Source organism: Cibotium barometz, chromosome 60, assembly GCF_041138505.1.
Source record: "Cibotium barometz isolate CiBa-2024 chromosome 60, ASM4113850v1, whole genome shotgun sequence".
Classification (NCBI taxonomy): Eukaryota; Viridiplantae; Streptophyta; class Polypodiopsida; order Cyatheales; family Cibotiaceae; genus Cibotium; species Cibotium barometz.
This window is the reverse complement of record NC_141105.1, coordinates 18,118,661-18,137,094: the sequence shown is the minus strand read 5'-3', so window position 1 is coordinate 18,137,094 and position 18,434 is coordinate 18,118,661. Positions and strand designations below refer to the sequence as shown.

Here is an 18,434-nt window from a genome sequence, read left to right as displayed (position 1 = left end):
GAGGGAGTAGGAGGAGGGGACTCTGGAGGAGAGGGGCTCATGTACTAAGTATCTATTAATTAAATGCTATTGGTGAAGAACAAGTATCACACTAGAAAGCATAAGATTTGCCTACATATCAATACGTAACCTTTTTTATCATTAGCTTAAGTAAAACTAGTCAAGCGAGACGAACATAGAATCATCTGATAGAAACCCCACTATATGAGAAATTGTGGGGTATCTGAGTAAAATGGCGTAGAATATCTAGTAGAGTGGCAAGGTTCAGATTTGGCTCCCTCTCTTGTCATCCTCCCTCTACCCATGGCCTCGCTGTGCCCGCCTACACCGCACCAAACCGACTGCTGGGCGCCGCTGCAGAGAGAGAGCCAAACACACACACTCCTGTCTCTGCACACGCCCTTCTTTCCTACCCTCCTCCCTCCACCGCATCTCAGGCGTCACACGAGTCCATGATCCGTCCCCAGAGAGAGAGACAGAGAGAGAGAGAGAGAGAGAGAGAGAGAGAGAGAGAGATGGAAACAGAATTAGGGTCTCGGCTCCCTCTTTTTGTGTGCAGACAGAAAGCGCCCGTGATGCGAGAGAGAGAGAGAGAGAGCTGTGAATAAGGTAAGGAGTTCACTCTCCTCCTCCTCTCCCCGTACCTGTGAGCGAATGGAAGGCCGCTATGATGCAAGAGACGAGATATCTTCTGCACACCACCAACAGATGGAATCTCTACCTCGTGGGCTGCAATGCTGTAAGAAATTGATAAGCATCCAAAGAACATTTGTTTGATGAAATGAACGTTGAAGTACAACCTTAGAAAGTAAAAATCAAAGATTTGTTAGATGTATTACCAAAAATCAACATTTAATCACAACCTTTTGAAAGCAAATACCAAGGCTAAAAGTATGTTGGACTCTTTATCTGAAACGCTAGAAAAACGTTTTGGTGTCCTGTTCATATTCATTATTTGGCTCCATCTATGTTCATTTAATTGAGCTTGCCAAGGCCCGCTTGATTGATCTGAAGTCTAAAGTTGCTTGATTGAGCTGAAAGTCCACACTAGAAACCTGTCGAGTTAAACTCGTCAAAAGTGGGATTTGAATACAAGCCATATATGTACATAAACCAACTACTATGTTATATATCTCTCATTGTGAATAATGAAAACACCCCCTCTTCTCTCTCTGTTCTTTTCCTCTCCCTGTCCCTCGTGGACCCTGCGGGATTTTGTAGAAAATAATAGAGACATCTCTCTCTCTCTCTCTGTCTCTCATTGAGAAATGGCTTTCAACTCTAGTGTTTTAATATCTTGAATGGTTTATAGCAGGAACGTGCAAGCTTGGAGTTAATACCTTCACGCAAAACTTACTACTTTTATTTGACCCTAGTGGCAGGAAATCCCCTTTTTCAGATTGCTTCCAGTTTTCAAAAAGGAAAATAGACAAAGCATGCCAGAGCAACTAATCCTTTATTTTAGGAAGCAGACTGAATTTTCATTGGCGTACTCCAAAGAAAGACTCCTCTTGAAAGATGATCAGTAGGCAGCCTGGCATTCCTGGAGGGGACCTATAGACCAAGGGCATGGATAGTATACCTCACCCTCCCACAAAAATCACTAAATAGGAGATGGAGCTATCACTCAGTTCCGAACCGTAGATTCAGCATAACAAATATCACCTGTTTATAATGTATAACCCTCTTGACACATGGGGTGCATTACAAATCTGTTCCAAAATGCTCAATATCAATGGACCAAGCATTCGCAAGAAGTTGCAGAAGCTGCTCAACACTACTGCCTGAGCAGTCTCCTGGCACACTCATGCTGATCGATTCTTGCAAAGACAGTAGAAGCTCCTTTTTTGCATCCAGAGGAAGTTCTAGACAATCTGCTCCACTGTTTATAACCGTATCTGCAACCTGCAGTAACAATTCAACCCTCTGTTAGGGACATTAAGTGACCGCAACTACATACTTGTAAAAGCATACTAAATGAAACTTTGCAGGCTCTTGAGAGAACTCACAGAGAATAAATTTTCTCCATAATACCTTCTATTCGAGCTTCTAGACAAAAGAATATACAATACCTGCTGGATCCAAGCAACACAACAGTCAACGTAGTTCTGCTGTTGGAGAAGCTGCCCAACAGCATGCAGCACTTCACTTGCTGTGGTGATGGTTAGTTGATCCAAAACTGGTCCAGTTCTACTCATCAATCTTACAAGCATCAGCTCATCTTCAGCACACAGCACTTCAGTATATGCTGACTCCATGTCTCCAGCGTGGACAAACTCCAAGGCAGAACCCCACAAACTCCACTGGCCCTTGTCCTGTCCACCATTTTTGTGTAATGTGCTCTCAGAACCAGATTCTGGGTTGGCAAGTCTAGGAACTCCACTGGAACGAGTCTCCACCTCCGAAACCCCTGCATCTTCACCAGCTACACGTATTGCTGCCAGTGTAGCTTCATCTTTTGATGCCTGCCAAACACTTCTTGCAGAAGGACCTTCCCCACGTCTCGCAGGTCCAGGATGAGGTACTTTATCCCAAACTCTTCTCATTACAACTTGATCAGTTCCTGAATCTTCGCTATCAGTCCTTGACCGCTCACCTGCTCCCCCATTATTGCTTCGTTGAGATCCAAGTAGGCCATCCACCAAGTAGGTTCCTGCTGACCTGCCTCTAGAATTTCCAAATGTATAATCATCCCAATCTTCAGGAGCCCGATCAGAAGACTTCTTGTAGGCATTGTGTCGCACCGCTTTCATGCCTGCACTCATGCTTTCAGGTGCAGGCTCCCTATCTGGAAATGGATGACCAATATCAACACTTTTGCCGAACCTAGCATTCATGTATTCAGACCGTAAAAGATATTTACCAGAAGGCCTGATGCCACTGTTTTCATATCCTCCAACAGCCCCATGAATTCTCCTCCTAGCAGGAAAGTCCAAATCACAAGTCATCTCCTCTACCATCTTCTCTAACCCCCGAACTCTTGCTTGCAATGCAAACATGGTTTCCTGGGAGCTGACCAAAAAATCCTGCAGATCAATAAACCATGACGAACATATAAGAGCCTGCATTTTACAAAGAATTCACAAAAGTCCCCCTCAATTTATGTTTAACCACCTTTTATTGCCCAAAAAAATAAACTTCAAGTAATTATAATGTAACATACAAAAAAGAAGTCCTGTTTGAAAGGATTAACCGTCAAAAATAATAATATCTTCAAACAAAACCAAGCACCATCTTTGACAAGACAGGACTGTCCCACCAAATACACACAAAATCCCGGAGGAATCTCCTCTCTTTTCCACTAAGTAATCTTTCACCCAGAATTTCATCAAAATGCCCATAATTTACAAAGAGATGAGGCCAATATATTAGAACTCCCAGGCTGTCACATAGTGCTAGATACAAATACGGTATAGCAACATGCTGACCTTCACATAGATATATACATCGTTACTAAATCTGTACGCCGCATACACCACTTCTACAAATTTCCACAAAGATGCTATTCTCAACTATCTAAGGTCTTAAAATACTATGGTTTATATCGCAAAGGTTACTATGGTAATTTCAAACCTATGCTAATGCTAGCACACCTAGGCTTAACCACATTTACTTTTCAGCACTCCCACTTGATCAAGCATCCATACCACGCAAGGTGTGCTTAACTAAGTAAGCACAAAGTATATTACACAAAGTCTCCTATTTAGTCACACAAACGCTAGAAAACTGTTTTAAATTCACAAAGATTAAATCTAGCATAACATCGATGAAACAGAGACACCACCAATCACCACATATGTTTTGTTTTCCCGGAAAGAAGATCTTTTTATTAGTTAATATTCAAACAGCCATAGGCTACACATACATGCTCAGAACCCTCAAAAGAGGTGGAGATAATCTGGGGAAAGGTACATGCACATGCGATCTGAATCTCCCTGGAGCTTCCCTCACTCGCCACAAGAGGGTGTGAATGATGTCAGTCCAAGTAGTGCTGATGAACTCAGCTCTGTGGGAAAGCCGCCGAGGGGGGTCCGGTTTGAGGGTGCCCTCGATGACCTTGCTGCAACGGGCCCGCCATTATCCATATATGCCATGCTGCTGCTGCTGATCTTCCATCTCTGACGTGTGCCTGGAGACCATATCTCGGACGACAGGTCGCAAAATGTGTCAATCCTGCAGTGTGATAGACGGAGACCCTACCCTCCTTCTGCCTCCTCATAGTGGAGGGCCAGGCACGCCACTGTCACCTATGGATCTCATGGTCGTGTAGAGATGAAGAATCCTCCACCATACATGTTACACTTTGGGGCAATCCAAAAGGCAGTGCCGCCTACAACTCTAGGAGGTGGCTACACCGCTGGCCTACCACGGATAGTCAACCAACTGCCGATAGCAAGGCTGCGGTGGGCTAACTACCAAAGCAAGAGTGTGACCTTCCTTGGCCGAAAGTTGTTCCACAGCCGCTTCCAGAAATCTCCTGGAATGGGGGTAAAATGCCCTAGAAGGCCGAATGGTCAGCTGCTGTCGGGGTGCCATCTATCTCATGCATCTGTATCGTGCACCCCATCCTCTCTGTTTAATGGAAGAAAGGGGTGGTCCAGCTTTCCAAGAAGAAGGGGTCCCACCACTCCCACTTGCCAGGTCCCATTGAACAGGCATCAATGGTCGTTTCTCCCAAAGCCAAAGCTGCCAAGAACTGTCACGGACCACCTTGGCTAGAATCCTAGATGTAGGTTGATGTGCCACTAACGAGCATGAAAACCAAGAATCCCCACACAATGAAGTAAGCCGCTGTAAGCCGCCGCTGAAATCCTCCATGGCAAGAAAGGGTCAATCAACCTTGAGGACCAACAACTGAAAAGATGAGCACTCGTCCCCCATCTAAACCAAGACTGCTATGGGGATATCATGGTCAGTGAAGGCTCTGACATGGCTGAATCTCGTCTCTTTCCTGATCCCCACAAGTCGTACCAAAAACTAGCCCACTCTCCCAAAGACTAAGTGTCACCAGCCTGGACATTTCCCAGTCTGAAAGGAGTCTAGTGGACTCCAGGATGTTTAAATATTTGGAAAGTACAAGCTTTGGGAATGGGGGATTATCCTAGAATACAAAGGACCACACTCCTAAAATTTAGGAGAGTTGCTATTTTTGGCCCGACTCCGATGGAAATTCTGTTCGCGTCATTACATCTGGAATTGAGCAGATACCAAGAGTTGGCAAAGTGCCTATGACAGAATGTCTACCAGTTGGGATATTTTTAGAGGTAAAGATTATGGAAGGACCCATCTCTTAGATTGGGACATGTGGCAAGAAAGTGTACCAAAGAGAGACAAATGGCCTGACACTTGTTAGAAAAAGGATCAAAGTGAGACAAGTGGCCTCACACTTGTCACTTCAGCTATTGTGTGGCTCTCCACTTGTCATCGTAACCTTCTCTTGCCATTTTAGCTCATGGGAGGCCCAAATCTATAAATTGGAGCCCTCTCTCTTCATTAATAGAGGCTCTCTTGCTCCACACTAGCCTCTACCACCGTTACAGGTTGCCCTAATGATGGCTACTCTCTTTCTCTCTCACTTGAAGGCTGCCCATGAAGAATACCGGCTGTTGGGGACTGTTTTGGAGGCTTCCATCGAGAAGAAATACTGAAGGCAAGGGTATTTAATCATTTATTATGATTTCTAGCCATTGTACTTGTTGTACCAGCATTTGTACTTGTTGTACAAGCTGTACCAGCCCTTGTACTGGCTGTACCAGCTTCTGTACTTGCTATACCACCCATTGTACCGACTGTACCAGCTTCTGTACTTGCTGTATCGGCTGTACCAGCCACCGTACCGGCTGTACCAGCCCTTGTACTGGCTGTACCAGCTTTTGTACTTGCTGTACCACCCATTGTACCGGCTGTACCAGCTTCTGTACTTGTTGTACTTGCTGTACCTGTTGTACCAACCCCACCGTACCGGCTGTACCAACCACTGTACCTGCTGTACCGGCTGAATGGAGAGTTGTACTTGCTGTACCCTCTCTATTGCATGAAGACCCGTGGTTTTTGGGGAAGAATCAGTACCCACACGGAGGTATATGGGTTATATTGTTGGCTCGGCATTTCTACAGCCTATGTTCCGGCTTGGTAGCCTTGTGTTGGGCTGTGTTATGGCAATTGTATAGGGATAATCCGGCATCTCCCGTGGGGAGAGTAAGGCCCCTCAAAGCTTGTACATGATATTATTCTCCTTGGGTAATAAAATACTCCAAGGGGGGGGTCGGCCCATTCCGGCCTCTATGCGGTGGACTTATGGGACTAATTTGTCTCGCCCATTTACTTGGGACATGGATTATGATATCTGGACTTATGGGACTGTTTTGTCTCGCCCATTTACTTGGGACATGGATTATGATATATGGACTTATGGGACTGATTTGTCTCGCCCATTTACTTAGGACATGATTATGATATCTGGACTTATGAGACTGTTTTTGTCTCGCCCATGTATTTTGGGACATGATTTTGATATTGGTATTATGGAGACTTATTTAGTCTCGCCCATTTCTTTGAGACATGGATTCTTCAGTTATATTGGATTTTGGAGACTGTCTCGTCTCTCCCAATCGATGGGACATGATTATATCTTGAATATATGGCTTGAAGCTCAAAGTTGCGGACAACTTTTAAGAAGCTGGGGAGGATGTCACCAGCCTGGACATTTCCCAGACTGAAAGGAGTCTGGTGGACTCCAGGATGTTTAAATATTTGGAAAGTACAAGCTTTGGGAATGGGGGATTATCCTAGAATACAAAGGACCACACTCCTAAAATTTAGGAGAGTTGCTATTTTTGGCCCGACTCCGATGGAAATTCTGTTCGTGTCATTACATCTGGAATTGAGCAGATACCAAGAGTTGGCAAAGTGCCTATGACAGAATGTCTACCAGTTGGGATATTTTTAGAGGTAAAGATTATGGAAGGACCCATCTCTTAGATTGGGACATGTGGCAAGAAAGTGGACCAAAGAGAGACAAATGGCCTGACACTTGTTAGAAAAAGGATCAAAGTGAGACAAGTGGCCTCACACTTGTCACTTCAGCTATTGTGTAGCTCTCCACTTGTCATCGTAACCTTCTCTTGCCATTTTAGCTCATGGGAGGCCCAAATCTATAAATTGGAGCCCTCTCTCTTCATTAATAGAGGCTCTCTTGCTCCACACTAGCCTCTACCACCGTTACAGGTTGCCCTAATGATGGCTACTCTCTTTCTCTCTCACTTGAAGGCTGCCCATGAAGAATACCGGCTGTTGGGGACTGTTTTGGAGGCTTCCATCGAGAAGAAATACTGAAGGCAAGGGTATTTAATCATTTATTATGATTTCTAGCCATTGTACTTGTTGTACCAGCATTTGTACTTGTTGTACAAGCTGTACCAGCCCTTGTACTGGCTATACCAGCTTCTGTACTTGCTATACCACCCATTGTACCGACTGTACCGGCTTCTGTACTTGCTGTACCGGCTGTACCAGCCACCGTACCGGCTGTACCAGTCACCGTACCGGCTGTACCAGCCCTTGTACTGGCTGTACCAGCTTTTGTACTTGCTGTACCACCCATTGTACCGGCTGTACCAGCTTCTGTACTTGTTGTACTTGCTGTGAGTGTGAGAGACGGTGTGGAGCACACGAAGAAACAGAACAAAACGTGTGGAGGCAAGGAGCAAAACGATGGAGCTCAAAATAATGAAGATTAGTTTGTTACAAAACTTAGGGCATATAATAACCCTAACTGGTGCCCGTTTCACATAACGGTAAGTTGGGTGCCTTATTGGGCGCGGGGAAAAAACCTCACTTAAAGTGAGTAAAAAGTGCCCGGCCGGTCCTAATACATTGGCCATTGCCCATAATAATGTCAGGACATTATTTCTAACACCCCCCTGCAGTGCCAATGTGGGTACAAGGCATGATGTCAATCACCAAAAGGAAGTAAGCCTAAAGCTTTGCGGAAAGCTTCAAACTTTTCTCGAGGTAAAGCTTTGGTGAAAATGTCTGCGACATTGTCATGTGTTGGACAATAGATCATGCTGATCTCCCCTGCATGAAGTCTTTCTCTGACATAATGATAATGTATCTCTATGTGTTTCGTTCGTGCATGAAACACAGGATTCCGTGCTACTGCAATAGCACTCTGACTGTCAGTGAGAATCGGAGTAGGCTTCTCCAATAAAGGATGAAGATCTGCCAAGAGTCTGCGTAGCCAAACACATTCCACTGTCGTTGTGAAAGCTGCCCTGTACTCAGCCTCACAAGACGAGGTAGCTACTGTAGATTGTTTCTTGCTCAACCATGAAATGCATGAGTGTCCCAAAAAGAAACAATTACCACTGGTAGACTGCCTTGTGTCGAAGTCACCAGCCCAATCTGAATCACTGTATGCATGTAAATGCAAGTCACCCCCCCTGGGATACATCAAGCCATAAGACTTGGTGCCTTGCAAGTAACGAAACACACGCTTTACAGCTTGCCAATGAAGCATCCGTGGGCTGTGCATATATCTGCTCACCTGGGATACTGCATACTGAATATCCGGTCTGGTGTTGCACAAGTAAATCAGGCACCCAACAGCCTGACAATAGAGAATAGCATCAAAAGATTCACTGCCATCATGTACTGTAAGTTTCAGCCCTGGTTCCATAGGAGTGGAAATAGGCTTACAATCTTGAAATTTGAATCTTTCCAACAGTCTCTGTACATACTTCGACTGTAACATAAAGATACCCTTCTCACTTTGTATGAACTGTATGCCCAAGTAATAGTGCAACATACCCATATCTGACATCTCAAAAGCAGATTTGAGTTCGGACTTAAAATCTGAAATTTTATCCGCATCAGTACCTGTGAGCAGCATATCATCTACATAAAGAATGATTATCAAAATATCCCCCCCATCTTTCTTGATAGAGGGTGCTTTCAATTGGACTGTTGGTGAACCCCTGGCTAGTCAAAAATGCATCAATCTTTGCATACCAGGCACGCGGTGCTTGTTTTAAGCCATACAAAGCTTTCCTCAACTTGCACACCTTGTGCTCTTGACCAGACATAGCAAAACCAAGAGGTTGTATCACATAAACCTCTTCCTCAAGATCACCATTCAAAAAGGCTGTTTTTATGTCCAACTGATGTACAAACCAGCCATAATGTGCAGCCATAGCAACAACAACACGGATGGTGGTCATCCGAGAAGTGGGGGCAAAAGTTCTATGCCCTTTTTCTGAGCATAGCCCTTAGCAACCAGCCTTGCTTTGTACCTGTCAATGGTACCATCTGGTTTGCGTTTAACCTTATAAACCCACTTTGTACCAATTGCCTTCTTGCCAGGAGGCAAATCCACCAAATCCCATGTATGATTCTTAACAATAGAATCCAATTCAGCTTGCATGGCCTGCATCCAATGCTGATTTTCACTTGCATCTTCAAAACTCTCAGGTTCCTCTTCATCCATAATAGAACTCACCCAAGCTGACTCTGAAAAATGAGAGCTTTCAGCCTCACGTGTACTCCTACGTGTCCTACCTGGTAATGGAGCAGCAAGTCTACTCTCTTGAAGAGTCTGTATAGCCCAACGAGGAATGGTTCTAGCTTCTTGCAAAGCTGTCCTCTCTTGTACAACAATATCCTCTTCTGCTTGCTGTATGTTAGGCTCAGCCTGGGGCTGATTTAAAGCATCAAACACACGAGGTGGTGGCTGCAAATTCTGAAATTCAGCCGGTATATCAGCTGTGGTTCCTATGCCAATGGGTATCAACCCTTCAAATACATCAAAAGACTCCTGAGGTTGCTGAAATTTAAATTCAGCAATGGGTTGTGCTGAATTCTCCGCAAAAACAACATCTCTGCTCACAAAAATCCTGCGTGTGACAGAATTATAGAGACGGTACCCTTTACTTTGACTGCTGTAGCCAACAAATATGCACTTTATGGCTTTATCATCAAGCTTCCCACGAAGCTCCTGTGGTACATGTGCATAAGCCAAGCAACCAAACACACGAAAATAATCAACACTAGGTTTCCGATCAAACCAAGCTTCATAGGGTGTAACAGATCTGAGTGCCTTTGTAGGGCACCTGTTCAACACATGAGTGGCACACATAAGAGCTTCCACCCAAAACTTATGTGGCAATCCCTTTGCTTTCAGCATACACCTGGCCATCTCCATGAGTGACCTATTCTTTCGTTCGGCCACACCATTCTGCTGAGGTGTATATGGTGTAGTACACTGGTGTACTATGCCCTTCTCTAAACAAAAAGCATCAAATACTTTAGATAAGTATTCCCCCCCTCTGTCAGTTCTGAGAGTCTGCACTTTTTGTCCTGTTGCATTTTCAACCATGTTGACATAATGTCGGAAATGCATAAAGACATCAGATTTGTTCTTCAAAGCATACACCCAGGCATATCTGGAAAAGTCATCAATAAAAGTAACAAAATACCAATGACCTCCCAAGGATTGTGTCCTCATTGGACCACATACATCACTGTGAATGAGCTGCAATTTGCGGACAGCTCTAACAACTCTATCCTTTTTGAAAGCCTGACGATGCATCTTTCCCAAAATACATCCCTCACACACATGTCTGGGAGGAGTCTCTAAATTAGGTAGGGCATCTACCATTTTCAGCTTCTGAAGTGCCATGAGACTGCCATAATTTACATGCCCAAACCTGGCATGCCACAACTCTGCATCCTGCATAGCAGATGTAAAGGTAGAAACAACACATGCACTGTGCCTCTCATAAGGATCAAGACGGTACAAACCGCGACATAAGGTCCCTGTAGCAACCAAAGCAAAGTCACTTTCCCTGTCACGGACCATACATTTAGTATCCTCAAAGGAAACAACCAGCCCTCTCTTTGCAAAAGAAGACACTGAGAGAAGATTCTTCTTTATCCCAGGCACATACAATACATCCTGAAGGAGAAATTCTGAGCCATTAATGGCTGTAAGCATAACATCCCCTGTGCCCTGAACTGGATAAGAAGCATTATTTGCACACGTAACCTTTCTGCCACATGAAGAAGGTACCATCTTGCCAAACAAATCCTTTCTGGACGTGATGTGCCTTGAGGCACCACTGTCAAAGAACCATACATCACCACTTTCACTCACATTGAGTGAATGAACCTCATTTAAGGGATCATAGCTGCAAGTAAAGAAGCACCAATCCTCTTCCACAAGATTGACTGTGGCATCATCTTTCTTGTTATCCACATCTGAAGAGTCTTCAACTGAATTACCAGACTCTTTCTTCTTTTCCTTGGCTATCCTCTTAGGACATTCATGAATATAGTGACCTGTTTTCTTGCAGTAATGGCACTTACCCTTCTTTTTAGGTTTCTGTGCATCATCCTTCTCTTTACTAGATGGCTGTCCTGATTCTGACTTAGGCTTATATGCACCAGATTTTCCTTTGCCCTTGTTCTTAGCAAAGAGTGCTTGCTCACCACTTCTTTGCATGACATTTTTCCGAGTCTGCTCTTCCTTCAGCAAAAGTCCAACCAAATCCTGAAAGGATAGAGGGACTGGATTACCCCTCATGGACAAGTGAAGAGATGTATGAAAACCCAAATAAGAGCTCGGTAAAGAGTTAAGTGTAGTGGTGACCATCTCAGCATCAGAGATGATTTCATCAATATTCAAGAGCTGTTCTCTCAAATCCTGAATCTTCGTAAGATGATCCTGCATAGAATCACCCTCATCCATGCACAAGTGTGATAGTTCCCGCTTCAAAAAGGCAACTCTAGCCTCATTGCGAGCCTGATACATGTGCTCCAAAGTATCCCATGCAGCCTGAGATGTCCTGCATGAACGGATATGCGGAATAATGGACCTCTTAACTGAAAGTGCAATCAAAGAGAGTGCCTGAGCATCCCTGGAATCCCACCTAGTTTGTTCCTGTGTAGGTGCCTGAGGAGCTGGTAGTACAACCTGCTGCCTGCCATGTTGTGGAGGGGTAGCTGGGGCCACATGCATAGGCCTTGCCTCAGCTCCACTTACATAATTCCACAAATTCTTTGCAACTAGCAGATTCCTGAACATAAAGCTCCACAGGGAATAGTTGGTTCCATCCAACTTATCTTCCTGGGCTAAAAACCCAAACACATCAGCAGTGTTCTGTGCCATGAGAGCAAACTGTAACCTGCAAAAGAGACTGACTGCACAAGAGTCCACAAATATTGCTCGAGACTGTCTGTTTCACACAGATAGACATCACAGCAACAAAAGCCCCAAATTTCTGGTGGCTCAAATTTCTCTGATTCCCACAAAACACCTGTGGGAGCTGTCACAGATTGTGCAGCAACATAAAAACAGCAAAAGCCCCAAATTTCGGACTTGATTTGCTGACAAAATTCACAGTTAAGCTCCAAAATACAGCAGGTAGACTCACCCGAGTTGCTGCTGCCGATTGCTGAGTACGAACTGATGCAGAAGACGGTACAATGCTGTACGGAAGGCTGTACAGTCAGCAAACAGCAAACAGCAACCAGCAGGTGCTGTACAGAACTGTACGGACAGAAAACAGCAGATAGAGCTGTACGACAGCTGTACGGCTGCTGTACGATCAGAAAACAGCACCAAAACTGGTCGTACAGACCTGTACGAACAGAAAAACAGCAACCAGCAGCCACACGTGCTGCACAGATGCTGTACGGCCTGTAGAAAAACGACCAACACTGCTTTTTGCACCAGAACAATGCCCGAGACACACAGAAAGCAGTCGCCCAGGTCTGTAGAAGGAGGGCAACCTGTTTTTCAGCACCAGAAGCAGGCGACCAGCACAATAGAGGTGTTTCTTCGCGACGAAAGTGCTTCACCAGCAGTAGGGAAGGCGGGAGCAGGAACAACAACCTGCTCTGATACCAATTGTGAGTGTGAGAGACGGTGTGGAGCACACGAAGAAACAGAACAAAACGTGTGGAGGCAAGGAGCAAAACGATGGAGCTCAAAATAATGAAGATTAGTTTGTTACAAAACTTAGGGCATATAATAACCCTAACTGGTGCCCGTTTCACATAACGGTAAGTTGGGCGCCTTATTGGGCGCGGGGAAAAAACCTCACTTAAAGTGAGTAAAAAGTGCCCGGCCGGTCCTAATACATTGGCCACTGCCCATAATAATGTCAGGACATTATTTCTAACACTTGCTGTACCTGCTGTACCAACCACCGTACCGGCTGTACCAGCCACTGTACCTGCTGTACCGGCTGAATGGAGAGTTGTACTTGCTGTACCCTCTCTATTGCATGAAGACCCGTGGTTTTTGGGGAAGAATCAGTACCCACACGGAGGTATATGGGTTATATTGTTGGCTCGGCATTTCTACAGCCTATGTTCCGGCTTGGTAGCCTTGTGTTGGGCTGTGTTATGGCAATTGTATAGGGATAATCCGGCATCTCCCGTGGGGAGAGTAAGGCCCTCAAAGCTTGTACATGATATTATTCTCCTTGGGTAATAAAATACTCCAAGGGGGGGGTCGGCCCATTCCGGCCTCTATGCGGTGTCACACGTGCAAGCTCCATTTTCAGCATTTGTGGATGTTTTGTCCAGCTTTATGTTTTATGCAAAGTGATGATGGATATGTGTTAAGGCTGTGGCCATGTTTAAATGTTTTAATATGCATTGATGGTATCAACAAGTGTGTCAAAGGCCCTAGTCCCCCGGGCACCCGCCGCGAGTTACACTAAGCAGGATACGTGCAGAGGGGACCCTAGGCGATGTGAGATCGAGCACCTAGGGGGTGGCCACTGAGAAAATTGAATAGGGGGTTCCATATCAAGGACTGGTGGAGTCTCTCCTTATCTATAGTAGAGGGTAACTTGGAGAGGGCAGGCTTGACGTGGCCCCAAGCTCTAATCAAACTGGCAGCATGTGAGGTACCTTGGTTATGTAAGCTACTTGGAGATTTGGGGTTGCATGTGGATAGGTTGTCATCTATTGCGACAACCTTAGTAGCATAGGCCAGGAACCCACTGTTTCATGCACGGACCAAACACATAGAGGTCCATTATCACTTCATCAGAGAGGTCGTCTTGGTAGGAGATGTTGAGCTCGTGTACACCATGTGACATGCGGGAGATTGATCGTAGTAAAACAACCTTAGCTAAACTTCACTTAACGATACTTAAGAGATAGACAATGGTGTCAATGCAATGCAATGCAATGCAACTATATTAAATGGATGAGTTACAATGAAGATCTATAAATAGATCTATGATGTCCCTAAATGAGTATGAGAGAGATGCTGAATGCTTGTGGATGATGACCTGCCCTATTGCACCTTTGGATAGGATGTACTGCAAGCTGCTGATGATCTACTGACTCCCTTGGCTCCTTAGGAAGGAAACGATGTGGAGAATGCAAGATGATTAAATGATGCGCTTAGCTTATATATGATGTTCTGATGCTGGTCGGGCTGCTGACTGCTGTCAGCCAGCGATTTGATACCTCACGACTCATTAAATGAAGGAATACTACTGCCGGCTGGTACTGTGTTGCTATCGGCTGGTAATAACAGGTCTGGACATTATGCTTGAGTGCCCTAAATGCTCATGAATGTCTGATATACCTGTTGTAGGTGCTGTAAAGCTGCAAACACATGCTCATGTTGTGCTATATGCTGCAAATGACCTAGATAATACTAGATGATCATGAATGCTACCTGATTAATGCTTATGGATGCCATGTCACTAGTACACCTAATGGGTGTGCACGTGACATTCCCCTCTGCTAAACTATTGCTGGGTGGTACACTTGGCAACCTTTCAACTCCTCTATTGATCCTCCTCCCACTGAAACCACTGCCCCCTTCTGACTTCTTCTGCCGCGACTGAGGTGTGAGGACAAAAGGACGAAAGGACCAGATGTACGAGAGATCAGAGCAAAACAACATAGCATGAAATATGTGAGTTTGTCTATATATAATGGTGAGTGAACATATATACAGAGTCCTCTGATGTGAGGTGACTCTGAGTAGAAGAAGACCAGTACAGAAGCAAAGACGATGTCGGAGCCGAAGCACGATCGATGACGAAGGCTCGCGTTGATGTGAGGCAAAGCACTCCGAGGGGTGGTCGTGTCGAAGGCTCGCGTCGGTGGATGCAAAGGCACTCCGAGGTGGTAGTGGCAACGGAAGATGAGGTGATGCAGGCTCTGGTGACAAGGATGCTACTGTACCTGTGCCCGGAGTGGTGGTGGTGATGGTGCAAGCTCTGATGTCAAGGGTGCTACAAGACCTGAAGGTGCAGGCTTTGATGACAAGGGTGCTACGTACCTGAGGGGTGCAAGCTCTGGTGACAAGGGTGCTGCGTACCTGAGAGGTGCAAGCTCTGGTGACAAGGGTGTTGCGTACCTGAGGGGTGGTGAGGAGCAGAGAGGGCTGCCGTCCCAAGTGGTGCAAGCTCTAGTGACACAGGTGCTACGTACCTGAAGTGGTAAGGAGCGGAGAGGGCTGCCTTCCCAAGTGGTGCAAGCTCTGGTGACATGGGTGCTGCGTAACTGATGTGGTGTCGATGGTGAAGATAAGCAGAGAGTGCGCTGTTGTCCTGATGGTGTGATGTAGTAGAGAGTGGGCTGTTGTCCCGATGGTGAGAGCTGAGGAAAAACGCTGATAGTAGAGAGGGCTACTGTCCCATGAGCTATGGTAAAATGCTGATGTGAATGTTGATGTAAATGCTGACGATGTGCTGATGTGAATGCTGGTGTAAACGCTTCTGTAAGCGTTGATGATATGCTGATGTAAACGCTGATGTAAGTGCTAAATGTAGCAGAGAGGGCCGCTGTCCCACGGTGTGGCCTGTAGCGGAGAGTGGGCTGTTGTCCCATAATGTGGCCAGATGAGAAAACGATGAGGTGCTGTCCTGTCAGGCGAGGATGATGAAGCTATGTGGTGTAGAGCCCGGCAAAAGCACCAACAGCCTATGAAGTGGTACCGGATGTGATCAATGATATGGTACACCATGATGAATGATAATGCAAAGCTATATATACTAAGGGGGAGTGCTGGTCGGCCAGCCTAAAGGCTGTCGGCCAGCAGCAAAGACAAAAAACCCCAAATAAAAGGGAGATTACAAGAGTGTTAATGGGCTGATTTATGAAGAAGAAAACCAGAAAGTTTGTGATGTTTTTGGCTTAGGTAGAAAGAGAATGGCTTATAAGAGTGCAACAATCCTTAATCAAGCCAAGGATGTTGCATTAAAGGAGATTAAGTTGATGAAGCTTATGGTTTAGCACTTAGGGTGTGTGCCCAACCACAAATTCTGTGGAGATCAGCTTCATTAGTGTCAAAGAAACACTTTCTTTGGTGATTACGATCACCATTAGTGTTTAGCAACACTATTAGTGCTTGAGAGCACATTTTTTAGTGTCAAATGACACTTGCATTGGTGATTAGATGCACCATTAGTGTTTAAGAACACTCTTAGTGCTTAGAAGCACTCCGTAATGTCAAGAGGCTCCCCTTTGCTAATGGCTATGCCCACCAATGGTGTTTAGCAACACCTTTAGTGCTTATAAGCACACTTTGGAACCTTGTACACTTGATGAAGCTAGTGGGCTTGATGACAATGAGGCTTATGAACACCTCATGGTGTATGCCCACCACTTCAGAGGATCTGGAACAAAAGCACTTACAAAGAGCACTTAAGTGATTAAGATCAATTAAACAAGGATTAGTGTTAAAAAAACACTATTTTGAAGCTTTTATTGAAGCTTCCATGGCTTCCTCACAAGGCAGCCCTGGTTTTGTGGCTCTTGCGCGCGCTTCAGGCTGCCATTAGGACTGAGACTTAAGAGAGTAAGCCCTTAGGTCATGGGCTTTAAAAGCCCTAAACTCACATTGCCCCTAATCACCTAGGGACGGCGAATGGGCTGTACGACATCAGTGCTGCAGAAAAACGTGCGCCGGCCTGCTCAGAGCTCAATGCGACGGCCTCCTGAGGGTAAACCTAGCAATTGATGGTACGAATCTGAGCGCACGGAGGTCCTCTTGAACTTCCTAGTTGAGAGCAAGCCAAGATACGGCCTCCAAAAGCTGCTGGAAGGCCTCCACTGGCTGGGGGTTCAGCTCCACAAAAAGTGAGATGTAGGATAACCTAGTCTACACCACAAAAAGTGTGACCTAATCTACCCAAGCTCTAGATACCATGTTGAGAGAACGTGGTGCTTATGCTAGATCAAGATGAGTGGAGGAGAGAGACCCAAAAATACAAGAACAAATCTTGTTTATTAAGTTGCGCAACTTAGCCTTTACACTCTACCAAATGCCTTCTAGCTTTGCCTTTAAATAGGTGAGCTAGTGGACCATAAATCCATTCACACACACACCCTTCTCCTACCCTTTTACATGACCTTAGTCTTTTAATAATATAGCTGAGGGAGACTGAAACCGGCCTGTACTACTGACTGGGCGGTAGATCTTCTTCAATACACACGGCTTTCACGAGTTTATGTCGTCACTTAATACCTTAGCTTAAACACAGAGCAAAAACAACAAAATCCTGTGAACTAGAATGTCCCCAGGAGCTGACACCGACACCAGATAGGCCCCAAAGCTTGGCGCCCCTTTCGGTATTTATTTATTCTTTAGAAAAAGAGATTTTTACAAGGTATTGAGTTTGCTGAATTTTCTGCACATTCCTGAAAATTTCGCCAGCATAACTGTCCCAAAACTGACCCAAAATATGTCAGAATCATTCCAAACCACTTCTGACCTCTTCAGTACGTCGAAACCCTCTCAACAGAGCATAAAAACCAGTAATTCAGCTTGCTGTAATTTCTGCACAGCACTGAAATTTACTCTGTTTTGCACACATATGGCCCTCTGTTCACTCTGGAATCCATCTGGCTTGACCTTATTGCAATCCGGTACCTTCTCGGGCTCCGAAACAGCCCAAAAACAGTCATAAACAGCAACAATAAATTGCTGAATTTGACACCTGCTTTGTGGGGTTATGACCCCCACAGGTACCTGCTATGGTACGGTGGTTAACCGCGCCTGTTCCTATCAAAGGAGGCGCTTGCCTCAGCCAGGAAGCATGAATTCCTCACAGCTGCACATACACATAAGAAAGCCTCTTGCAAGCATAATCATTCTGAGAGAGTAGAGGAGTGGTTTACAGCCACGTATGGCTCACTGCATCAAGGCAAAGGGAGTAGGCAGCTCTCAATAGCCCTTAACCTGCTTCAATCCACCTGCAAACTCACCAAAATGAGCTCCCACAGAGAGAAAACGAGTGCTCAGCCTCCCACGAGTGGAAAGTTTTTTTTTTAAAATGTGACAAATGGCACATTAATAAGCAATTTCCTGCTTTGGACTTCCAGCCTAAAAATATCCTGGCCAGCTCATCAGCTCACTGCAGGTCTTTGGGGACTATTGTTCCCCATTTAATTGCCCT

General features: G+C 45.2%; 1 protein-coding gene across 1 annotated transcript in view; it reads right to left on the bottom strand.

The window, feature by feature from the left end:
- Window positions 1-1,439: 1,439 nt before the first annotated feature.
- Window positions 1,440-18,434, bottom strand: part of LOC147605075 (TORTIFOLIA1-like protein 1) — a 66,507-nt gene continuing 49,512 nt past the window's right edge. Inside the window, exons 6-8 of the mRNA XM_086794337.1 lie at window positions 2,864-3,026; window positions 2,073-2,788; window positions 1,440-1,905 (exon numbers count right to left, since the gene is read on the bottom strand). Of these exons, the coding sequence (XP_086650463.1) occupies window positions 1,705-1,905; window positions 2,073-2,788; window positions 2,864-3,026 (1,080 nt within the window). The 3' untranslated portion in view covers window positions 1,440-1,704. The remainder of the gene's footprint in view (window positions 1,906-2,072; window positions 2,789-2,863; window positions 3,027-18,434) is intronic.